Source organism: Hippoglossus stenolepis, chromosome 1 (genome assembly GCF_022539355.2).
Source record: "Hippoglossus stenolepis isolate QCI-W04-F060 chromosome 1, HSTE1.2, whole genome shotgun sequence".
NCBI lineage: Eukaryota > Metazoa > Chordata > Actinopteri > Pleuronectiformes > Pleuronectidae > Hippoglossus > Hippoglossus stenolepis.
In genome coordinates, this window is record NC_061483.1 from 24,204,908 (window position 1) to 24,230,119 (window position 25,212).

General features: G+C 41.5%; 1 protein-coding gene across 2 annotated transcripts in view; it reads left to right on the forward strand.

The window, feature by feature from the left end:
• Nucleotides 1-25,212, forward strand: part of LOC118106253 (transcription initiation factor TFIID subunit 4) — a 90,066-nt gene that overhangs the window by 4,806 nt on the left and 60,048 nt on the right. The window contains exons 3-9 of one of the 2 annotated variants that reach the window (XM_035154652.2): nt 7,831-7,974; nt 9,816-9,968; nt 10,590-10,712; nt 11,200-11,289; nt 12,389-12,598; nt 18,000-18,075; nt 19,230-19,344. In XM_035154652.2, the coding sequence (XP_035010543.2) occupies nt 7,831-7,974; nt 9,816-9,968; nt 10,590-10,712; nt 11,200-11,289; nt 12,389-12,598; nt 18,000-18,075; nt 19,230-19,344 (911 nt within the window). The remainder of the gene's footprint in view (nt 1-7,830; nt 7,975-9,815; nt 9,969-10,589; nt 10,713-11,199; nt 11,290-12,388; nt 12,599-17,999; nt 18,076-19,229; nt 19,345-25,212) is intronic. The other variant, XM_035154662.2, reaches the window with a different exon arrangement.

Sequence of the window (25,212 nt, forward strand, 5' to 3'; positions counted from 1 at the left end):
ATTTGAGATTATTTCCGAGATCAGTCTATTGCCCAGGCCACTTCTTAAAGCGTCAAAATTATGATTTGATATCAATTTCATATCAACATTTGATAATTCCACACATTTTATATGCAGCACAAACTTCGGGGACAGGAGCCTGTTTGGCAGAGCACATAGAAGTTTTATGTAGCCATTGCAATTTAATGAAAGACACAGGTCAGCGCAGATCCTGTGGACTGGCTCAAGGGATGTGTGACAGATCTATTAAACCAGTAATATTTATGCCACCTCTCTTTGTTTAGCCACCAGAAAACCTTGAAAGGAAGTGGTTGTCTTTTAAGAGGAATATCTCACAGTCTTAGTTTCCCTCCTCTCTAGTTGTATGCTCTGTTCCTAAATATAGAGTCAGATACATTTTATATCTATGATTTAGTTACTCGGTACAGCGGCTATAGCTCTATCTCCTGACAATAAGGTCTTGGGGCTCTTATGTGGAGTCCTTAAAAAAAGACACTGGCTTTAAATCGAAGTTGGACACTGTGTTGTAGTAGCTCACTGCTCCTAAATATATAGACTACATGCATTTCTCCATATGTATTAATAACATGTTACTGTGATGAGAACCTGTAACTTACAGACATCTGTAAAGGTGTAAGTCGTATTGGATGCCGAATAGTTTAGTTTGACGATAACTTTTTTCTGGAAGCCCCAAGTAAAAGAATATTTACCAGGTCCAGATGTTGCTAGTGAATGTCAGACAGGGAAGGAGGCATACATCTGTGTATCTTCAGCATGACAGTAAAAAGAGACTTTTTGCTGCTAAATAAAGTGGCCCAGAAGGAGCATGTATGAGAAACAGCATCACTCAGAAAACAAGACTGTTGTGGGACAGGATGTTATATTTAAGGTTTATAATTGGGGTAGAGTCAGTTTGCAGTGCAACGGAAAAAGTTCGATCGCACAGATAAGACTGTGAACAGCTCCTGGTGCTGAAATGAGGTATAATCCCACACCAGATGAATAACAGGTGAAAAAGTACATCTCTTAAATTGAACTAGGGCTGGATGATATGGCTTAAAAAATTATTTCAAGATGAAAATATATATTTCATATCTGTCAATATCAACAATTACAAGAATAAATGTCACATTATTATTTCTTTTAAGTTTAAAGACAGATTTTTGTTCCTGAGTGAAGCTTGTGCTTTTAAACTCTTCTTTATGAGCAGAGAATGACAGACACCTACAAATTTGAGGTAGATTCAACTATGTGTTATACATCCTCACTATGCCTAAACAATGCGTTAATCATATAATCAATATATACATTGGACTTTTGTTAAATTGCCATGATGAAAATTTTATTACGTTAATTATTTACATTATTATTGCCCAGCCCTAATTTATCAATACAACATTCTGTCAGATTTAGTTAATCAATATTAATAAATCAAAATATGTTTGTTTCAGTATATGAGAGTGAGATCACATTATTTTATAGCAGCAAAGTTTTGCTCTTACTTTGCAAAATAAGATGCACCTGTCTTTTGGAACAATTTCACAGCTTTCAAATTGCAATGTGGCAAATGTTTTGCCAAGTCAAATGAAAAAGAAAATAATTATAGATACAAAATCTTTTGTCTCCACTGCACCTGTAAACCAGTGCTGGTCCCAACAGCCCACTGTTCTACACCAGTGAAAAGCACATCAGCTTTTAAGGCTACTCCTGTCGGTCATGACCCTTTGGTAAGATGCTGCTCTTAGAACGGGACATCCCCCGCTGAGGAATCACTGCCCTGTGTGAGCTCAGTGCAGAAGGTGGGTTTTTACAACAAAATATTCTACTTAAATACAACAAAACTTAATAGAGTGACATTTCTTAGACAAGCACATGTTACTTTCTCAATTCACAAGTAGTTTCAGGCATCTCATTATCTTAAAGTAATGACGTAGAAGTTTCCAGTTCTTGTCATTAATAGATCTGGCAGTCGAGGGGGCTTTAGCCTCGGACCCGCTTGTTTGTGGAAATCATGACTGTGAGAGTATCTATGACACAGGACACAAATGTTTTTAAATTGTGCTTCAGAAAACTAACCAGACTGATGAAACTGGAGAAATCTGATCTGATCAACTGGATTTGTACAGTTGATGTTGGGCACGCAGGACCCCATTAAACGAATAGCTTAGTTTTAGACCCTAATTGGGATGTGATTGATATGTTTAACTGTGTAATTATAACAAATGAATAGTCTTGATTATTTTATGTATAGATTAAACTGAGATTAATAGGTGAATTAGTGTCTCGGGCCTTTTAATGACTCCATGGGGCACGCTCATCAAAATTTAATGAGCTACTGAAACATTAATTGGAATTTACTTATTATCACCTGTGGATACATCCGTCATGGTAAATGTGAGCGGGTGCTGATGGTCTGTGGTCCCACACCTTAATTGATTTAGATAATAAGACTACCAGACAGGTGCCCCCCCCCCCCATAGTTTCTCTGTAAGTAACTGAAATGGTGTTGACATTACAGTGCAAGAGGAGCACTAACAAACCAAACCTTCCACCACTATAGTGTCTCCCTTATTGATCTCAGAGCATCCAGTGCAGACATATCAGCAGGGTTCAAAAGTTCACCATGGTTTTATCGAAGAAGGCACTTCACAGTAATAGAAGTCATACAATCTCAGGTGCATGTGATGATTACATTATGAAGTATGGTAACGGTGAGCTTGAGTGTAAAAGTGTCAGTTTGAACATTGTGCAGTTGATGGATGAAAAAAAAAAGAATAAAATAGTTTTTTTTCTGATTTATTAATGTATTTTTCAGCAAAGGGGTCAAAATGTACATGACTTATGTGATGCTCATGATACAAAAGTATAACTCAACAAGATCCTTCATATTACTCATTTTAATGCAGGCGACAGGTGGATCTTCTGATATTCTCCACTTACATGGCAGTTAGCCCCAACATTCATATTCGACTCGAACCGGCGTCATTTACACCGTGTTTTTAGCCTAAATGTCCTCTGATATCCTCCTCTGGAGCCACATTCACGTTCGGAGGCACACACTGCACACAAGCTCTCACCCAAGGGCACGGGCGGGGTACTTGTTAGCATCACTACTTCCGGTAGTGGACATTTAGGCCAAAAACATGTTGTAAATGACACCGTTTCGAGTCAAATTTGAATGTCGGGGCTTCCGGACACTTGGATGACACAACAGGAGCAGTATATAGTATATACTAATCATAATAGTATGACTTTATTCTTGTAAATTTACATCCTTATCCATGTAATATTACTTGATTCTTGTAAAATTACAACTTTTTTCTCTGACTTTACAACTTTTCTCTTACATCAGTACAACTTTATTCTCTTTATAATACAACTTTATTTCTGTAAATTTACGACTTTTTTTACGCAACACTAAAACTTTATTGTTGCAGCTTTACAACTTTTTCCCTTGTAGTATTATGACTTTGTTCTGGAAATCTCAGATTTGTATCTCCCTTTTAGTGGCCTTAATATACTGGATCTGATATATATCTTTGAAATAAAATAATTTTGAGTTTTAATAAAGCAGCTAACCAGAAGTGGAAAGCAAATAAATAAATATATAAAATCCTGTTTACAATATTGAGAATTAGGATTCAGTGATGTTATTCTGTTCCCAACAGTGGGACAGGGGAGACTATGTCAGGTAGAGATGCAGCTAATGATTATTTTCACTGATTAATTTCTTGACTAATTTGACCATAAATATCGTAAAGAAAGCCCATTGCAATTTCCCAAAGACCAAACCAAAACATATTTACTTCATAATCACAGAAGGCAAAGAAAACCTTGGAAAGTTAAGCATTAAAGAGATGGGAAACTATTAATCGATTATATAATTAAAAATGTAAGTTACAGAAAAAGCACACAACTCTCCCTCAAAATCCCAATTCCCAGTATTTTGAAAGTCAAATTTGGTTTGGAAAGGCCAAGAGTGACCTAGGAGAAAGTCTGATATAGACTTTCAATTACTGTCCTGTCATCATCTACAGTAATCAATCACAAAGTATCATCTTCCTGTGTGGAAAATACACATATTTTAGTTGCATTTCCTATGCAAACAACTCAACATGAGTCAGATAATTTATTAAAACTTCAGCTCATGCATAAGGAAAGGAGGAAACAAAGTTTCTGCTCATAAGTAATATTATTCAAGCTGCTTGTAAACAACACTGAGTCATGTGGTCAGAATATGGAAGACAAAAAACCCAGTAATAGCTTGAGACAGAGGCCTGTTATTCATTCAAAGATCTCAAACGTTAACTTCTGTCAGCACAAATGTTTGATCTGGAGTTTGGAGTAAGAAAGTGAAGAAGCGCCCGTTTGTCTCATTACTTACTGCAATGACAAATGCCTGACACTAGAGGGAAGCATTTACTGTCTTTTTCAATTTGGCCAGACTTTAGCTCTGTATTATATAAACTGTCATATCTATTAGAAACAGTATTTGTGAATGTACAAAGAGTAGAAGAGCTGAGTTAAGCTGAAATAAAATAATCTAGATCTAATGATATATGTCCAAGAATTACAGCCTACATAATGGTATAATATATGACAGTGTGTACTGGATTAGTGTGTATCGTCATCTAGTAAACATGATATGATAGTGTGTATACCCTGTTAGTAGTAGTAGTAGTAGTAATAGTAGTTAGCAGTACTCTCTGCTATGTAATACTGCTTTTCAGATCCAAAATCAAGCTTTTGCTATTTAAGGAATTTTGTTTTTCTTTGAGTTACTTTGATTCTTCCATAGTATAAAAACTCAGGTGTAAATGTTACCAGTCTGGTTCTCAGACAGTCCATAGTCGCTCAGACTCCACTGTAGCCCACCAGCTTCCCTGATCCTAGTCCCCACCAGTTACACAACAACGCCCCCTCCCGCCGCAGCGCTCAAAGCCAGACAACCTGTTTCCATCCTGATATGAACCCCTCTCAAAAGAGACTCGCAGATTGTCATCGCCTTCTCACAAGTCACGCTGATGACAAATTAGCGGGCTGCGGCGTTGCCGTCTCGACAGGAAAAGCAGTAGCAGGGAAATGAAAGGGAATGGTGTTTATTCCCAGAGCTCAACCCCTCTGTCGGCCTGTCACTCTTCCCATGACCCTGAGGGGAGAAACGGAAGGCATCCTGAGCTTCCTTCCTTCCATACCTGTTAAATCATTCATCATCCAACTGCCTGATTATTTAAAAAAGCTAACAAGGCTTTGGTTCGTCAGTGTGTTTGTGTGTGTCTGTCTGTGTGTGTGTGTGTGAGAGGGTGAGAAAGGCAACGCTGGCGGTTGGATGCACCCCGTGGCTCTAACCCCCCCATTACCCCCTCCACCCTCATCCCTTATACACCCACTTCCTCCCAACTCCTCAGTGCACAGCAACATTCTTTTGGATTCTACAAAACTTTTGGAGGAGGGGGGAGCTCCCTCCGTCTGTTTCTTTTCTTATTTTTTGTCTCATTGCCTCCATCCTCCTGTCCTTGGTAGGGTTGTGTGTCTGTCTGTGTGTTTTCCATTTGTGCAATTTTTCATGTGCGTGTGTGACAGTTTTTTTGGCTTGTCTGTGAATAGACGGCTCAATGCCAGAGGTCGGGGTAGAGGCCCTCTTGGTTTGTCTTGGCCAATAGACGGGATATCAGCCAGGAAGTATGTATCTGTGTTTGTGTGCGTGGGTGTGTCAGTCTGTGTGTGTGTGCGAGATGAAACCCTGGGTAACAGTGTGGCTTTGTAGCAGTTGGCACTCATGGTCTTGCCCCCCCCCCCATTTGCTCTCTTACCTTTTACTGTACATGCTGATACAATAAGTAATGACAACTCTCACTGTCTACCTGACGTCTCAGAGAAAGACAATACTGTTTACTTTAAGTTTGTGCACAGATTACACCTAATATCTGAGAACCAGTATTTCCACACTATGCTCTGAACTGATCGATGAACAATACTACTACAGTACTACTTTGCATTATTACTATGTTACAGGACATTAGACACCTTGTCAAGTTGTGCATGAACTGCAAATTAGATAAATCACATCTGTCCAGGAATTATTTGATAATAATGGGCCGAAAATACTGGTGTAAATATCCTCAGATTATAGATGAATATCAACATTGAAAGCTCCCACTTGTGGAGTAAAGTGTTAGGAATACAATACAGAAAACTATCTGTCCCATTACTTGCACAGTTACAGTGATTTATTCTTTCTCATGCACGATGTGTTTGTACTAAATGTCTCTGCCATATGTGTTAATGTGTTGTTCTGTGAGGTGACAGCCTGAACCTGTTTTATCAAACCACATGACAGATGGTTTTCAGATTCACACCAGTGGTTATTATTATGTGTTATTCATACATCAGGTTATAACTTTCTTATTTTTGCTTTGCCTTGTTTTTTTCTGTGTTATTATTACGATGTGTTTTGTAAAGCACTTTGTAACCTTGTTTAGATTAGTGCTATAGAAGACATTATTATTATGATTATTATGATTATTATTATTAGGTAGGGGATTCTCCTTGATAAAATGTCAAATATTGCTGGATAAGAATGTGCAGTGGTGGCCTGTCCTGATATGCACACAATAACTATATATTTATGTTCAATAAAGTGCTAAATTAGGGACTTTATCACCTTCTAATGGTTCAACTAGTCTACAATAAATAGTGTTCGACCTTGTAATTTACTGTAATCGATGGGCCTCATTTTACAATACTTGTCTTTGCTCCAGTCAGGCAGTATCAGGAATAATACGTGTATAAATACATACAGTGCATACCGTATGTCTGGATAGAAGTGAGTCTTTTCAGACTATTTATTATGCTTATTTAATTGTATTATGATGTTTCAATAAAAATGCACACTAGAAAATGGCTTACTCAGAAACATAAACTTTATTTAACCTGTACAAACTAATCATCCTTTGTCTCTACAGTATTTTATAGAAAAAGCTTGAGACCTTGAATAACATGATTAGAGGCAGTAAAATTAAAACAATGTCACAACCCTACAGTCGTGAATGTGTTGCCCTCAGGAGTCAGTGGAGTAACAATCAGTCCATTTAATAGCTGGTCAGTTGACACATTAGATAATATATATAAGATCATACTCACAGGTTAAATCATGCAAAATCACGATTTGAAAAGTGGCATTTTATCAATCAAGTGACTCCCAGAGTTGGCCGCACTTTTTAGCCAGTACAGAAGTGGCCAGTTCCACCAGTGAGCCATATAACCTAATTTCTTATATGGTAAAACCTACTGGTTGGATGTGGCCAGAAGTCAAATAATTCACAGTGATTTTTCCCCCTTTGTCTTCCAGCTAATCACATTTTACACTTTGCAGTAATAGGAAAACAAGTGACAGGGCTTCACCCTCAGTAAAATCATGATTGTGACCTCACTCTGCCTCCCATCAGACTCCAGCACAGCCACCGTGACCCACTGCTACTAAACCACACGCCATGTTTCTGTGTCAGTCTTCAACATCACCAACATGCTGCCACATCCTGTCTTCTTTCCTGCTGTCATGACCTTTCCTCATCTCTCTTCAAGGCACGCTTCTCCTCCTTTCCTTCCTGCTCTCTCACTCCCACTGTCCTATATAGTCTTTTCTCTGCTCAACTCTGAAACAGACATGGTCTCACCTTTGCTGTTTTTCATTCTTTGTATCCTTGGACATCCTGTGTTCCCCCCCCCCCCATTCTCCCTTGCTTACCCACTTTCTTTGATGGCTTTTTGCTCTCTGTTTTACTGTGCCTTCTTCCTCTCTCTCTCGGTTGCTCTCTCTCTTTCCTGCAGTCTCCTGTGACCTCTCAGACCGCCAGGCAGTGTCCTGTGACCGTGACCAAGATGGCACCATCTCCCTCTCCCACTCCCTCCAGCCCTGCCTTACAGACCTCCTCCTCTTCCTCTTCTTCCTCCTCTTGTCCTGCGCTCCGCCCAGTGAGAAAATGTTCCTTTACATGCCAATTATTTCTGTCTTCTGTCTCCGACACCAAACTGGGTGCCACTAAAATGACACCCTCAGTCTTTTTGTTGTGTCAGCAGATTAAATAGGACCTCAATGTGAATACAAAGCTGTTCCGACTTAAAATTCTTGAATGTCACATCTCACCACTTGAAGATGAAATCATGATTAATTATTGTTATTTCTTTAAGTACCTTTTTAAATATATTATCTGATTTTAAAGATAAAATAGTGAACAGTTAAAAGATATAATATAAAACGATTCTTCATTAAAATGTCTAAAAACAACTGGACGTATGTTATATATTTTGTTGACTTGTTTTCAACAATGTTCAAACCCAGAGGAATCCCCAACTTTTTTAAAGATTATAGGACGTTCCATATTCGTTGACTTTTAATTGTGTCTTATTCACTTTACTCATGGCTTTGCCCGTCTCTGCTCTAACTTACATAGCAAATGTATGACGAAGGTAAAACACACCAGTGAGCCACTTAGGCAGTCGGCTGTTTGTCATTTCACTGTTTGTAATGGATCACGATTTGCCATTTGCTTCACATGCTGTTGCCAAAGCTGTCCCAGTAAAGTGCAAACGCAACGGATCCAAACGACCCAAGAAGATTATGGGACAAGAAATGGTGGAGACAACAACTCCCATGATCCCTCACTGCTTCATAAAGTCATCAAATTAAGTCTTTCGTTATCGTTTTGGTTGAGAGATCCTGCACGGCCGAAGTTACATACTGTTTCATACTAGAGTGTAATTAAAGACATTGATGTTCAGTAACTTGCAGAGAAAAAAGGGCATAATAAAAGTCCTGATTCCTGCCCGTTGAAAACAAGTAGAGCTGCTGACTATACATCAGAAAATCATGTCCAGGTACACTGACACTGCTGTTAATGATATTTTAACTTGAACTTGAACTAAAGCTCTGCAGGCTCATGGTCAGATCCAGTATTTCCTATCAAGACGATATGTATCCAGATTTCATTGAGGAACAGTTGAGTTGCTCCACAGATTTAATATCCCTGCTTGTATTTGTATGGGTGGGGAAGCAGTGATCATTGCTATACAGAAAGCATCTGCTATACTGTGTACATTTTGAAGAGGATTATTGTGGGTGTTTGGTGCCTTCTCCAGGCTTCAGTCTTGAAGCGCTTTACACACACTAGCCAGGCAGCCGTTCAGTGCAGATATATATATATATTTGGAACCACACAACACAGCACTGTGGACGTACATGCTGCCTCACGCCCTCCATCCATATGTGGCTTGATGTATCCTCTGTGCGTTGTGGGTGCGCTCACACCTGTATTTAGAACTGTCCACTTCATGATCGGTCACGTAAGATGTATTTTATGAATAGTGTGAACAGGCCCTGGGAGATTTGGTAAGAGGTCATGAGGGCTTCAGAGTGAGAGACTGCTGTTGGCACCTCTTCTCTAGAGCAAAATTTATATTTTGGATGTGAGATATTTTCTTGTCATTCATTCCCTAGAATATTATTATGATAAAAATAGACAATATGTAGCTAATGTTTAGAATCACTGGTGTCAAACCTCCATAGTTAGGTGGAAGTTTCCCTCGTCAGGTAATATGATTATTCAGTAAAAGCTTTGATGGCCTCCTGTCTTTCTCAGCCTCCAGCTTGTCACCACCTCCCCTTCCTCCTCCTTGTCTGTTAAGCGATGTCCACTGAAGTCAGGACACCAGATGTGACAGGAGCGCTGTGGCGCCTGCCTCCTGTTCTCTGTGGCCTTGCTGCGAGCGAGGCGTCACGTCCTGTTTATCTCCCTGTCTCTTCTTTGCTCTTGCAGAAGGGCCCCGTGGCACCGGCCATTGCTGTGACGGCTCCGCAGCAGACCCCCGTGGTTATGGCCCCCCAGGCCCCGGCCCAGGCTGCCTCTCAGCCAGTGCAGCCTCCGCAGACGGGCATCGCAGCGGCCCCCGGAGCTTCTATCGTGTCCCAGGTCCGTTCTCTCTCCCCCGACCGCCCACGCTTCACCCTCAAGGGCACGGGCACTGTCACAGCTGCCAGCAAGCTGTTTGTGTCATAAGCTCAGCCCTGGACCCACAGCCTCACCGCCGCACACAGCTGGACATGGACAAAGAGTCTCTCACATGCCCACACATTCATACATTCACGTGTTCATACATTCACGTGCTTAGCAACCGATGGACATACAGACGCAAGCATAAAAGCACAGATTTAGGGACGTAGAGATACAGCCATAGTTACAGCTATAGATACAGGTATAATGCAGACAGACATACAGACAAAACAAGAAATCTCATAGGGGCTACAGTTTGATGCCACCGGCTGTTTGAATGGACAGGTGCCATGTCTCATTAGGCTACAAAGATCACAGCGCAGAATGACAAGTGATAACTATGCACTGATAGTAATACTGTTAAGTATTACTTAAGAAAATACAAGACTAATACAAGCCACTCTAATTCCTACATCAGCGCAAAATATAATCCTTTGTTTACATAATAAATACTGTAGGATCTCACCGAGGAAGTTGTCAAGCCACTTTACAAAAATGTTTGGATGGAAGGTAGATCCTTTTTTTTTTGTTTTCTGACAGGAAATGCAAGAGAACGTAAAGAAGTGTAAGAATTTCCTGGCCACACTAATCAAACTGGCGTCTCACAACTCTCCGTCCCCTGAGACTTCCAAGAACGTCAAGTCTCTGGTTCAGGACCTGCTGGTGAGCTTCACAAACCAACACACAAACAAACACACACTGTTCAGATACCTGTTGACAGAATGGAGTTGTGCTATTGTTTGTGAAAAAGTTTGAGAAAAACTGTCATAGTCTTGACATGTTTTTATAGGACAACATTTCTGGATCATCTGAATGACGTGTTTCTTCTTATTCTTAGCTTTTTATGCACTTTGAAATATTCCCACAAGTAAGTCTAATTTGTCCCTCTAATAGTGTATTGCACTAAATTTTTTAAACCTCTAGATGGCAGCATGCAACTCTCTCCAAAACTCTCCCTTTTTGTGTCATGAATTTTCATCACAGAGTTATTATTGATGACTGGTGCCAGGATGAGAGTTGACTTGCTGATCATCGCCTCCGGTGATGGGATTTCATCTTTCTGTGTTTAGCTCACCATGGTTTACTTCACTTAACTTTCTGGCCTCTTTTGTAAAGTGGTGTTTACGCTTTACCCTTCTTCACCTGACAGGATGCTAAGATTGAACCAGAAGAATTCACCAGCCGGCTGCAGACAGAGCTCAAGTCGTCTCCGCAGCCGTACCTGGTGCCATTTCTAAAGGTGGGGTTCCTGTTCTTCTTTTTAAACTTCCCTCTGTATCAAATATGAGACTGCTTCCTAAGCTGACAGAATGTTATGGCTAGTCTTCTCCCAAAACACCCTACCTAACAATATAACCTACGCCTGCCTTATATCGTCTGAATCAAGGCCCTATTGTCTGATTACTGAACCCATAAGATAGGGCTGGACGATATGACTTCAAATCAATATCACGATTATTTCAAAATTTTACCCCGATTACGATTAATCAACGATTAATTTATTAAAATGTATAAACGTGGGTTTCGACAAATTTTCGGTTAATTGCCCAACCCTACCCTGAGCTACTTTCCACATTGACCCCTGAAATTGTTTCCTGAACTGCTCCGGAACGTTCCCCCTGAAATCATCATAGCCTATCCTGGCTGCTTAGGCTCCTCTCAAGTTATTTACCGGTGCCCTAAAGTCGTCCTGTCCCTGGCACCAGAGCCAGTGATGGCAAGGCCTGACAGCAGAATGATACACACACACACACACACACACACACACACACACACACACACACACACACACACACACACACACACACACACACACACACACACACACACACACACACCCCTCTGGTGCGACTTCTGACTTCTGTGTGTGACAGTGCCCCCCCCAGCAGTCTCTGTCACTAGCCAGCAGGTTTCTTCAGCAAACTGTGATGAGTGTCACATCAAGGCGCCCGACCGCCCAACTCGACCACAAACACATGTTGTCATGCAATGTTAGGTCGCTTACGTCAAAAAATCTGTCTGAAATATATGAAGCAACAGCCTCTCATCAGGTCAGCTGTGGGACATGTATGTTAATACACATGCTTGTCCTGAGATAAAATCAAACAAGTTTTTTTTTTACTAAAATTGGATGATCACTTTGTAAAAATTGGAACAGGTATCGTCACATGTCTCAGCAGGTGTTTCTTCAGCCGTGTGCAGCCATGCTTTTGTGATAACATTATTAAGCCAGTGACCACAGCACTATTTGTTTTTGCAGCTGTGTATTTGGTATTTTCTCATGCATATCTATTTGGCTCTGTGACTATAAACTCTGGCCTCTATCTGCCTGTCAACAGAAGAGCCTCCCGGCCTTGAGGCTGTCTTTGCTGAGTAGTCAGCAGTCCCTGACCCAGCCCTTGCAGCAGGGAGTCAAACCAGCACCCTGCGGGGTCCCTCCTGCCATTGTGAGTGGGCCAGCTGTCCGCATACGCCACCCCAACAGCGTCAGCACCACCACGGGTGCCAGCGCGCTGCCCGCCGGGACCCTCGGACATGCAGCTGCCATGGTATGTATGGAGCCACCAGCTGGAACTGCAGACTCAGTTACTACACAAATTGTATTTACAGTTTGTATTTAAACTTACTTTAAATATTTTTTTATTCCAGAACCAGTGCTGTTTAAAAAAAATATAATACAGATGTAAATCTCTAGATATGTCGCATTTACTTTACTGTTATTAGATAGTTGTTATTTACACAGAGATGTGTATGTAAGGTGAGGATGAAGCGAGTTCGAGCTAAACTGGGCAGGTAATATATGTGACAGATATTTACTTACTATATTCCTACATTCATGAAGAAGTGCTAGAATGTGATGGATGCAGAACTGTGGGGAGGGGTGGTGTGTGTGTGTGTGTGTGTGTGCGTGACGTTTCTTACACAAGGCTGAATTATCCGGCTTGAGAGTGTCACTGTGCCATGGCTGGGAGTCACACAGCCAACAGGGAGTTTGAGTCACACCCAGCTCACAGACTCTCTGAGGAAACTCACTTAGTTTACCCCCCAAAAAGGAAAAAAAGCTTTAGGGGACACTTAGGACTTAAAAACATGTGCAGTCATCTAATTGAGATTATTAAGAATTCAACCTGGACAGATCTCCATGCAGACACAGGAGGAAAACGCAGATTCCACATAGACTCATGGTTCGTCTTCAGAAACAAAAAGACTTCAATGAGACACAGACAAACCTTGGAGATGTTCACTCCTTGGAGATGCTCAGTGTCCTGTGCTACTGGCGTGGGACATCTCCACTGATCAGAACAGATGGTGGTCAAACACTTTGATGATAAATATTTCCTCTTGCTCATACTTTGACAGCTGATTAGAAGTATCTGAACGAGGAACTGTACTGTCTCTGCACGACACTACACTACATCACACAACACCACACCACACCATACTACACTACACCACACTACACTATGCTACAGTACACCACACCACACCACACTACACTATGCTAAACTACACCACACCACACCACACCACACTACACTATGCTACAGTACACCACACTACACTACACCACACCACACTACACTATGCTAAACTACACTACACCACACCACACCACACTACACTACACCACACTACACTATGCTACAGTACACCACACCACACTACACTACACCACACCACACTACACTATGCTACACTACACTACACCACACCACACCACACTACACTACACCACACTACACTATGCTACACCACACTACACTACACCACACCACACTACACTGCACCACACCACACTACACTGCACCACACCACACTACACTACACTACACTACACTACACTACACTACACTACACCGCATTACACTATCTAAACTACACCACACCACACCACACCACACCACACCACACCACACCACGCTACACTACACCACACCACACTACACCACACTACACTACACTACACTAAACTACACCACACTACACCACACTACACTATGCTAAACTACACCACACCACACCACACCACACCACACCACACCACACTACACTATGCTACACTACACTAAACCACACCACACTACACTACACTACATGTAGACTATGGCTAAGTATGATTAATAAAAATGACATCGTAAATACAAAGTTCACACGCTGTTATCAAACCCTTATGACAGAGACATGTAATTGAGTCTTGATATTCAAAGTTTACCTTCAACTTTATTATAAATATCTATAAAGCATGTTACTTAACTTTTCTAATTTGATATATATGTTCTTTTACAAAACAAAAGTGAAGAAAAACTTCTTGTAATGGAAATGTAGTTGCTGTCTTGGTTGATGCTCCAATGCTTCCAGCTAGAACATTTAAAATACTTCCACACACATTGTTTCAGGGTTTAAAATCCATATCCTCTACTTTAAAAAGACACTAATTGAATTCCATGTCATCTGCCCTTCATATTCTTGACATGCAAGATCACATAGTACCTGTGATCACATATAGGTTGTAAACTAGCATCAGTGTGGACATACAGCTGAAGTAAAGATAGATGACCTGCAGGGTTCAGCACTAGACACTCAGCAGCCTCCCTTAGCTCACAGCTGGGTCACATGACCATGGGTGTGTGTGTGTGTGTGTGTGTGTGTGTGTGTGTGTGCTTGTGCATGTGACCACACACACACTGCACAGGCGTGGGTCAAGTGAGGTCAGACTGTGGTCTGGTGGAGGCAGAGGGGTGGGCGAGCTAGAGGGTTGTCTCTTCTTTTACATGTTCTCTCTGTCGTTCTCTCAGTTTTGCGCCTCCTTACATCTCCCCCTCTCTATTTTTCTTTCTCACTCAATTTTTCCTTTCTAGCCTTTTTTCTTCCCCTTGCTCTCCCCCTTTTCTCTCCTTTCCCCCGCTCCTCTGCTCTCTCTCCATCTCTTTCCAACAGTTTCTCCCACTGTATCTACCCCCGCACACGCTCTCATCTCATCTCCCTCCCTCCCTCTATCTGTTAACTGTTAAAGGGTGAAGCGAGGTAACTAGGTCAGCCCCGGGTCAATTTTAAAGCAATGTGGCGGCCGCAGTCTATGTCCAGAACATGCCTCGGGTCTCTCTCACTCTCTCTAACTCCATCTCTCTCTCTTTCTGTCTCACGCACACACACACACACACACACACACACACACACACACACACACACACACACACACACACACACACACACACACACACACACACACACACACACACACCCACACACACACACACACACACACACGTGAATACAACACCAACATAAGCTATCACACAAAACATTAGTAAATGATCGCCCCTGGCACATCAACAGTTTGAAACCAGACATCTAGTTGAATTAGGCAAAAAAATCTGCTCTTACCACAGTAGCAGAAGTAAAGAAAATGTTGAGTTATATTATTGAAGCTTCTGCTGTAATTACACTTTCCACTGTTGCATTGGGATTTTTAATATATTATATCCATGGGTGTATGAGACACCATGAATTTAAGGTAACTGCAGTTCATTTTAGTCTGTCGTAAGACTACGTTGTCAAACACAGTAAAAAGTTGAAAATCTAATAAAACTGTAATTTGAAAATATACATTTTCATTTTAAAAATTCTATTAGGAAGAATAGACATTAGCACATGTCTTCATTTAGTACAACGTTCGGGTCAAAGACTTAATATATGTTATCACGAAACTGGATGTTAAACGTCCTCAGGCTAAATGATACATGGGATGAATGGACTTGATGATACAACAGTGAATGAATGGTGTGTAATAACTAGGCCACACCACTACACAGCCGTGCATTCTTCAATGTAACAATGTGTATAAATGTACAAATTTAATTACATAATTACAGTTATTTGTATATGAAGAGGTTACAATTATATTTTTATAGCAAGAACAAAAGTCATTAATTGCTTTACACACAAAAACGAAACGAAACAAAAACAAAAGTAGAGTGGAACTCAGCGGAGTACGTACCTCTACCCAACAGGAGATAAACAAAATGTTTCAGTTTGTTTATCTTTAACACGACATCTGCCTCTTGTCCGACACATCTATAGCCTACTCCTAATTCTGTACGATAAAACGAGTTGATTTAAACTAGTTTGCTTTGATTATCTGAACAAAAATATATTTTATCGACATTTTTATTAACATTTATAATACATGAATTCCATACTATTTAGATACATTTAAATGTTTCAATTTTAATTCATGAATTTTCACAGACTGCTTCAGATGCTTGGTCCATAAACTGCATTTAAAGACGGACAACATAACAAATATTAGTCTCTTCAAAATCAGATTTTCTTCACCAAGATCCATGAATTATTTTCTGAAAAATATAATTAGAATGTTCCATCTCGTGATGTTGAAGATCCGTCCCCTGATCTGTCTCTGCACCAAAATTGATTGGCTTCCTCTCTAACTCACACCACATCCTTCCACCAAGTTTTGTGCCAATCGGTCCAGTAGTTGTTATGTAATCCTGCTGAATAACAGACAGACAAACAAAGAAAAAAACAAACACAGAGAAAAACACAACCTTCTTGGTGCAGGTGGGGTTATCCACACAAAGCAGAATATAAACAGATACAACCGAATAGTTAAAATACATCAGTTAAATGTTACAGCATTTACACATATTTGTGCCAACATGTTTGTTTGATAAATCTTGATGTATACACAATACATACTTGTACATATATACTTGATTACTTTCAATAGGCAGGGTCACTGAGTGGCAGAAGCTTCTCTTCTCTCACCCTGGGTTTTGTGGGAAATCGGAGTAATGACTTTACCGCACGAGCCAACACTGCTTTACTCAGAATGAACGTGCTCTTTTTAGACCAAATACTTTCTGAGTTTCATTAAAAAAGCAGCGTTCTTTTGGAACATCACGCACACTCGCACAGTCTCACCAGTGTGTAACGAATGTTTTCAATCATTCAAAACATGTTTGCTGTACTTAAGAAAACACCTTGCATTTAATTTCACTCTTCTGATTAATGTTTAAAAGCAGGAAAATGTTACAAGCAGTGGGTTTCACTTTTTTTCTCATTTACCCCCTGATTCCCAAAACGTTTTTTTCCCCCCCTCTGTTAACTGTGTCGCCGGCTGGCCACAGGTGCTAGCTATCTCTGCCTGTGCTGAATGTGTTTCCCCCCCCTCTCCTTTCCATTCTCACAGGCCCCTGAAGTGGATCTCTGGGAAAAATGGCCTCTGTCTTTTTTTTCAGTGGCTTGAACAGTAATATAGCATGTGTCAGGGAATGGAAAACAAGGCTGAAAAATATGCAGCAAGTAGCAAACTGGTAGGAATGGATGGCTGAGCCCGAGGCCCGGCCTGTAGCTGCTACCAAGGAAGGAAGTGACTCTAATAGCCCAGCCCGGCCCCTTCACCCCCCTCTGCTCCTTCTTCTACTTCTTCTTCTTCAACTAAACTACTTTTCCACTGCGGTCTTGACTTCTTATTGCCTTTGTCTTATCTGGAAATGCACACAAATGTAGGTCACACGCAGTGACAGACATCCATCCTCCTACTGCAATTAAATTGATCTCATTCTGAGTACAGTGTGCAGAGATCGCCAGTGTCGAATTCATCATCCCTGATTCATTCTGCATCTACTTCTCCCATCTATCCTATGTTACAGTAGAATAAAAATATGCACACTGTTAAAACTCAAGTGGCTCTTGACCAGCGTGTCCTTGGATCTCTAAGTGGGCTCAATAGTTAGGTTCTCCTTGAACAATTTCCCTTGAAGATTGTGTGAAGAAAAATGGAGCAGTTCTCGAGCAGGCGCGCAATTTCATTCTTTCTAATCTCCGCTCTCATTTTCCAACTGTTTCATCCTTTGAAAAGCTATAGCAAAGTACATAATCTCTGTTTTCTGTTTATTTATTTATTTATTTATTTCCTCGCTTCCTCAGGGAATCAAGACAGCGGGCGCTGTCGGTGGCCAGGTGCGGATGCCTGTGGTGATCACACAGTCTGTCAGAGCACAAGGTAGGACATCTGCAGGCCCTTTCCAGACACTTTTGATTGAATCTCCCGAAGTCACTCACACGTACACTATTTGCCATTTTTGTTTTCGGCGTTCGTTTTTTTCTATTGTACAAAAACGTAATGCGCTTGGTCAAAGACAAAAAAGACCAAACAAAGACGTCTGTACATGTTTTTGGAAAGTTTGAGCTTCAGTCCTCTGACTCACACTTCTCTTTGGTTTTCTGGCCTGCCCATTTTCTTTTACACTTCTCATTGAGGCTGCGTTCCCAGTCAGGTTTTTCAATGTTTTCCAACTCGGCTTGATGTTCTGGTTAAATAAAAAGCCAGCGATAAAGGTTAAACAGAAGATAACTGTTAGCACAGCTCTAAATGTCCTCTCAGTCGGCTGTAAGATGTGTAAACAGGCAGGAGCCACAGAGAGAACAGGTGTTTTTTTCTCTGTCTGGTTATAAAGCCTTCTCAAACATTTGTGCTGCTGCTTACTCACACTGATTCACAAACACTCATCCCACAGAAGCCCACAAATATCGCCCCCAACACCAACCGGGCGTAACACTCCCCTAAGAGAGCTGTGTGCTCTCAGGTGGTGTGTGTGTCTGTGTGTGTGTGTGTAATATGTTTGCACCTGTTTGTGGATGTGTGTGCACGCTTGTGTGCATGTGTGTGTGTGATCGGAGGTGCATACAAATTTGATCTTCCCCCCATCCCCAAGATTGCCTGCAGTGAAGAATCTGTAGGTTGTTTTATGCCCATAAATTGGAATGCGGGGATAGTTCTAAAAATACTTTTCTTTGCCTCTTGGCGAGGAACATGCCTGTTAAAATCAAGTTTAAATTCACTCTGGCAGTCCTTGTGCCTCTCTGGAAAACGTGTCTCGGAGCAGGATGCGGTTTAGGAGTGTAAGGAGAGCCGGTGAAGCGCAGTGATATTGACAGAGCGACGCTCTCCGCACCAACCTGGGGAGAGCGACAGTACCGCTTCCCCCTCTCCCCCCCCTCAATCTACGCCTGCGAGGAAGACAGAGATGGTCGAAGGTAGTCGTTAGACAGGAGGATATTTGACACTGATAGAAAGGGACATTTCAATGATAACATTACTCCCTTCCTGTTTTGCTTAGTGTTTTATTTTTTGTTTTTTGTATCTGTTCTTATCAGGCACAATGGGGAAGGGAGTCGTCAACCAAGCGGGGAAAAGTCCCATGGGCTTGGCCGTTCAGATCTCTGGGAATCAGAAAAACAAGCTCAACGACCCCGGAGGAGGCTCTTTCAGGTACAACTCCACTCGCCAGGAGACCCAGCGACACAGTAACTGTTGTTCCCTGCAGCCATCACATGGGGGCAGCATTTCACTAAGATGCCTCGGCATGACTACAGGCTACACTCTCAGCTAAGGCTGTAAGTGTTTATCCCAGTTGCCTGCCCAGCCACCTGGCCGCCTGCCTGCCCGGCTGGTTGATCGGTGGTCCTCTCTCTCCGTGCCCACCACATAGCAACACACTGCCAGCCAATAGATCTCCCTCAGCATCGCCCTCCTTGTGTCAGTGTCACAACTCATGGACAGGATTAGAAATGAGCTAAATCTTAATTTAGCAATAAGTTAATTGTGTCCAGATGGCTGGAATTTCTGGATGTGGTTCTGAAAATACCTTTCGGTGAAGTCAAACATACGGTATTTAGCCCGCAGCTTCGCTTTCTGTCTTTCTTTCTTTCTCGCTCTGGTCTTGTCTCTGTTTCAGCTGGGCTTTTGTCTCAAAACATAAAAGGTTCATCGCCCACATGCTGGCCTTTGTGGTCCATGTTAGTATGAGTCTTTGTGTATTTATGTGTGTGTGTGCAGCATTTACATACTTGTATGTAAGTATAATGTTTGCAAGTATATGTATGCGCCTCTCCTCCTCTGTGTTTGTGTCCCTGCTTGGATGCACATGAACATACAGTATGTGTATATGATCCTGTCTAAGATTATTTGTGTGTTTATGGAATCTGTGTGTTTGTGTGTATGTGTGTGTGTGAACTGTTCATGCACTGACAGGAGCTGGGGTTTAGGATTGCCCCGGTATGACCGGGCTGGGGTAAGAAGAGTCTGGGTCACATGGGCCAACGGGTTCATGGTAATGGCTCCCATCTCCTGAGGGGAAAGGCAGCGCCCGGGGCTCTGATTGATAAACCGATAAATCTTTAGCTGCGTTGGTAATTAAGCTGTCAGGCTCGCTTGTTACTGACGACCTTTCCCCCCCTGCGGTGATCACAGTGGCCCTCCACATACACACAAAAGCACTGGTTTCAATATAAGTCCAATAACGCACAGCACCACTGTCACAGAAGAAACACGTCACTGACATTTTGTTGCATTTTTGTCCCCGTCTGTCCAGGTCAAGTTAACCTGCTCTGCACTGAGCACCATATTTGCCTGCATCCATGTTTTTGTCATGCGGGTAGTTTGAACTTCCACAACATGCAGTTTTAAGTCAAATGAGATATCGACGAACCTGACATTGATTTTAATGTTTAATGAGAGATGGACCTCTGTGGAGATTTATCAGCTATAAAAATGATGGTGTTTTATTCTTGGTATCTGCTGCAAACTCTTTGTTAAGGTTGCACCTCAGTTGGCTCCTGGCATCTGAAGCCTCTTAGCTTCCCTACACTGTTTATAGTTTGCTGTTGTTGTTCTTTCCTGAGGATATAAACATGTTGGAACAGAGTCCAGTGTTACAAGGCGATGTGTTGGGTGCCATTACAAAAAGTGTGAAAGTAAAAAAGGCCAACACATGCTTAAGTCAGGTCAGATTTGTTCTTAAAAGTCTTTTTAACAAATGTGGAGACGTACTCGCATAGCAACGAAGTTTGAGATGCAGAGGAAGAGAATATCGCAAAAATATTAAAGTGACTGTATGAACCTTAAAAATCAAATCAAGTTTATTTATGAAGCACATTTAAAAACAAAAATTAAAACATAGAATAAGAGAAGATAAAAAAACATATCAAAGAATGGTAAGGAGGAAAAAAACGAAAATCCACTGGCCGGACTGGTCAGTCAGATTCCACCAGCTCTCTCCCACCCAGCCTGCACTGTGCTTGTTCAACTGTAGTTGGGGACTGATGGTGTGTGTCTGTGTGTGTGTGTGTGTGTGTGTGTGTGTGTGTGTGTGTGTGTGTGTGTGTGTGTGTGGCTGTCACTCTGAGCCACTGGTCCCAGCGGGCCAGCTGTAGCACAACACACACACACACACACACACACACACACACACACACACACACACACACACACACACACACACACACACACACACTGCAGGGCTTGTGGGGTTTCAGTACAGCTACAGCCGTCTGTGTAAGTGCTTGTGTCAGTGTGTGCGTGTGCGTGTGTGTGTGTGTGTGTGTGTGTGTGTGTGTGTGTGTGTGTGTGTGTGTGTGTGTGTGTGTGTGTGTGTGTGTGTGTGTGTGTGTGCGTGTGTGCGCGTGTGTGTGTGTGTAGTTTACAGTACAGAGTGAAAGCAGCTGTCTCTGTGCAATCCCCCTCCTCCCCTCCTCATTTCTCTGTAAACACTCAACATCCGCTGTAATCACAGGCGAGCCAGCCGAGGCCCTCAGCCCTCTGCCAACCTCTGTGCTCAGCCTCAGCCTCTCAAATCCAGCCCCGTCTTACATGCTGGACACACATCTGTGCACCTAAACACACAAACACTTGCATATTCACGTGGAAAATACACACAAGCCGGTACGCATACAACTAAGGAACAAAAGTTTCTGTTCACCAAAGTGGATGTAGCAGTCCACCAGCCCTTTCCCATCATTTACCAGCAAAGGGAGTGCGTTCTCTCTTTGTGGTTACATCCTTTGTTGCTCTGTTAATTGCTATGTGATGTGCAAAAAAGGGGGCTTTATAAATACATTTGACTCAATTAGGACTTAAAAGTGACCTTCCATAAATTGTTGATGCAGAGACTTGGAAACACGGCAGCCACATGATTAGATTATGTTGAGACTGGGTGTTCCAAGAATCCACAAAGGAAACAATGCTGGGACTGAAATGTTAATGTAGTGTAAGTTATTGATTGACCACGTTAAACAAAGATATTTTGGTATATGCCTTCATCAGAACATCAGCTACATCCTCTTAAATTGAATTAAAAAAAGTAACTTAGTCCACTTCTAGTATTTTATTGACCCCTCTTGTGCCACCAGTGCTGTCCTCCATTTGGGTCATGAGCACATATCCCATCACCGGCCATTGGACCCCAGGCTGCTCTGTGGAAAATTCTCCTTCAGTGGGTTCATGTCTCTCGGTGTGGGCACAACACGCCTGCATGGCCTGGGTGTTAGTCACAGAGATCAATCAGGGGCCCCCTGCCTGGGCACAGAGACCTTTACCCACAGGGTGGGGGTGTGGTGGTAATGGGTGGTGTTGAAGCGGGAATGAGAGGGGGGTTGCTGGAGATCTGGATACACCTCCATCTATCCACACACGCACACACACAACAGCCTCTAAATGTTAAGTGCGGTCCTCCCCACCACCTATGGCGTGCCCTCGCTGAGACACAGGCTTGATATGGAAACGACATGCATATGTATTCATGTGACTGCCGGCTCCAGGTCCCCGGGCCAACCCAAACCGCCGCTCTTTTGCTTTCTGTGCAAGCTAATTACATCTCTGCTTTATTAGTGCAGAGGTATAGTCAGGGAATATTTTGCATTTCAGATCTCATTCCCTCCTTTTAATATCAGACCTGTCTTCTGCGTTCTTATTTGATTTGAGTGATCTTGAATATTCCAAGAAATCAGACCATCCAAGAAAAAAAACGTTATTACATATAATATTACCAGTGTTCTTGGATCCTGGTGGAGGGTTTCGGGCCCCATGCTGTTGTAGCTGCTGGATTCATATTTTGTCTCTATATTACTGCAGACGACTGGAATTTCTGTATACTGTAATTAAACGACACATAGTTTCGTCTCAGGAATTTATTTATTTTGCAGCTTCCAGTGCAATGTAAAAAGAGGATTACTTCTCCGGCTTCATGTAAGCTTTACCGATTATTTGATACAGTGACCTTCATGCTGAGATCTTGGTTTAACTAGAAATCACATAACAAAATTTACAGTAAATTACATTTATTGTGTTTTTTAGTTCCTTCACACTGGCAGCAGTCTGCGCTGGAGGGTTTATGCTTTCAGTTTGTCCGTCCTTCTGTCCCGTTAACATTAACTCAATATCTCAGGAACGCCTTGAGGGAATTTCTTTAAATTTTGCACAAAAGTTTACTCTGACTTTAGTGTGAGCTGATTAGAATTTATTGGTCAAAGGTGAAGATCATTTAACCTTGCAAAACCAGTTCATATTAGAATTCATATGCTAATTGATTTAATGTAAAAAATATGTTTAATATCTTTCATTTAATTTGTTCAAAGTCTTCTTACGTACAGTACATCATATGTATTATAGGTATGGACAGATATAGATGTAAACTGCAACTAATATGGTTGGCAGAGGTGTACAACTGCAAGGTGGCAATTTGAGTTATAGGAATACACTACCTTTGTTTGAAAAACTCATATACTGAATATAAAGATGGACAATGTGTCTCCACTATCCAGAAATGAAGCTTAAACATCCCAGGTACCACCGCTACCATCTTGCACCGATACACACGCTTGACTAATCTCAAATCAGTCTCAGCTGTCAATCATGAGGTTTCACTGTTTTATAGCACCAATTAATGAATTAAACAAAACATATTGGAAAATGAACACTTGAACAAACACCAGAATGATAAGAACTACCAAAATGACAGAAAGCATCTTTGCCTCCACCACAGAGGTTATGTTTTCATCTGAGTTTGTTTGTTTGATAATTATCAGGATTATGGAAAGACTACTTCATGAAATTTCCATGAAACTCGGCGGAAGGATGCAGGATGGATTAGGAGAGAACCCACTGAATTTTGGTACAGATCAAGATCAGGGGAGGGATCCAGGATTCTTTTTCCCCCCATTTCTTCCACCATTGCGAGATAGGGTGTTTTTCAACATTTTCATTTATTTCTCAGAGAATAATTCATGTATTTTGATGAAAAAAAAATCGGGCACATTTAGGGGACTGCTATTTATTAGTGTGTGCAATTTTGGTGCAGATCCAAATAAGAATACAGATCTAGCGAATTTAAATGACGTTTCATAAGGCAACTGTTGGGCCTTAGCAGAGGTATGCACTCGACTGAGTGCTAATCTATTTGAGGAAAAATGATTTAATGTGTATTTAGTTGTTTTAGTTTGATTCCAGCCCCATCCACTTACATGGAGGAGAAAGGGTTTATAAACTATACTGCAGCCAGCCACCAGGAGGCGATAAAAACGCTTTGGCTTCACTTTTTGAGAGCTGTCATGCCATCAATCTTTATTTACAGTCTATGGAGCAAGCAGGTCATATGTGAGAGAAAGAATTAGTTATAATAGAAACATTTGACACCGTTCACATACAAATCATGTAACCCTGATTTCTTGATGAGATTTTTTTTATTCAGATAATCTAAACTAACTTGTTCAATCAGGTTTTCATGGGACACAAGTTAGAGTATATGTAAAAAAAAAAGGCAGATGTTGTGCTCAATAGAAACTGTGAAATATGTTTGTTTATTTCCTCAGACCTGGGGAGATTTGCATATCTTTAAAGAAATTCAGAGACTTCCTGTTGTATTTCTTTAAAATGAATGTGCTGCTGCATGTTGGTTTCATAAAAACAGGGCTGTTACATTATATGGTAATTTTTGCTCCTGTTACACAGCCCTGTGTCGGTTCAGTATCACATAGATAATCATATTACTGCTTTAGTTTGAAGGGATCTTATGTAATCAATCACTTTTCCTTAATGCACATTATCCATCGAGGCAGTTTTAAGCTGTGGAAGTAGCAGCTTTTTTTCGCCTGAGCGAACACAGCCTCAGGCATGTTTCATTTCAGGACAGGTCAAGTTATCCATGAGGACGTGATGAAGAAAGTTGCACAGCCTGAGGTGCAGCAAAGGGTATAATCCTATGTATCCATGCTTGTGTTGTTGTGTAGATTCTCTCTGTGAAGTCAAGTCATAATTACACCGAATGGTAGAAGAGAGGGAGGAAGAGAGGAGAGAAAGTCGAGG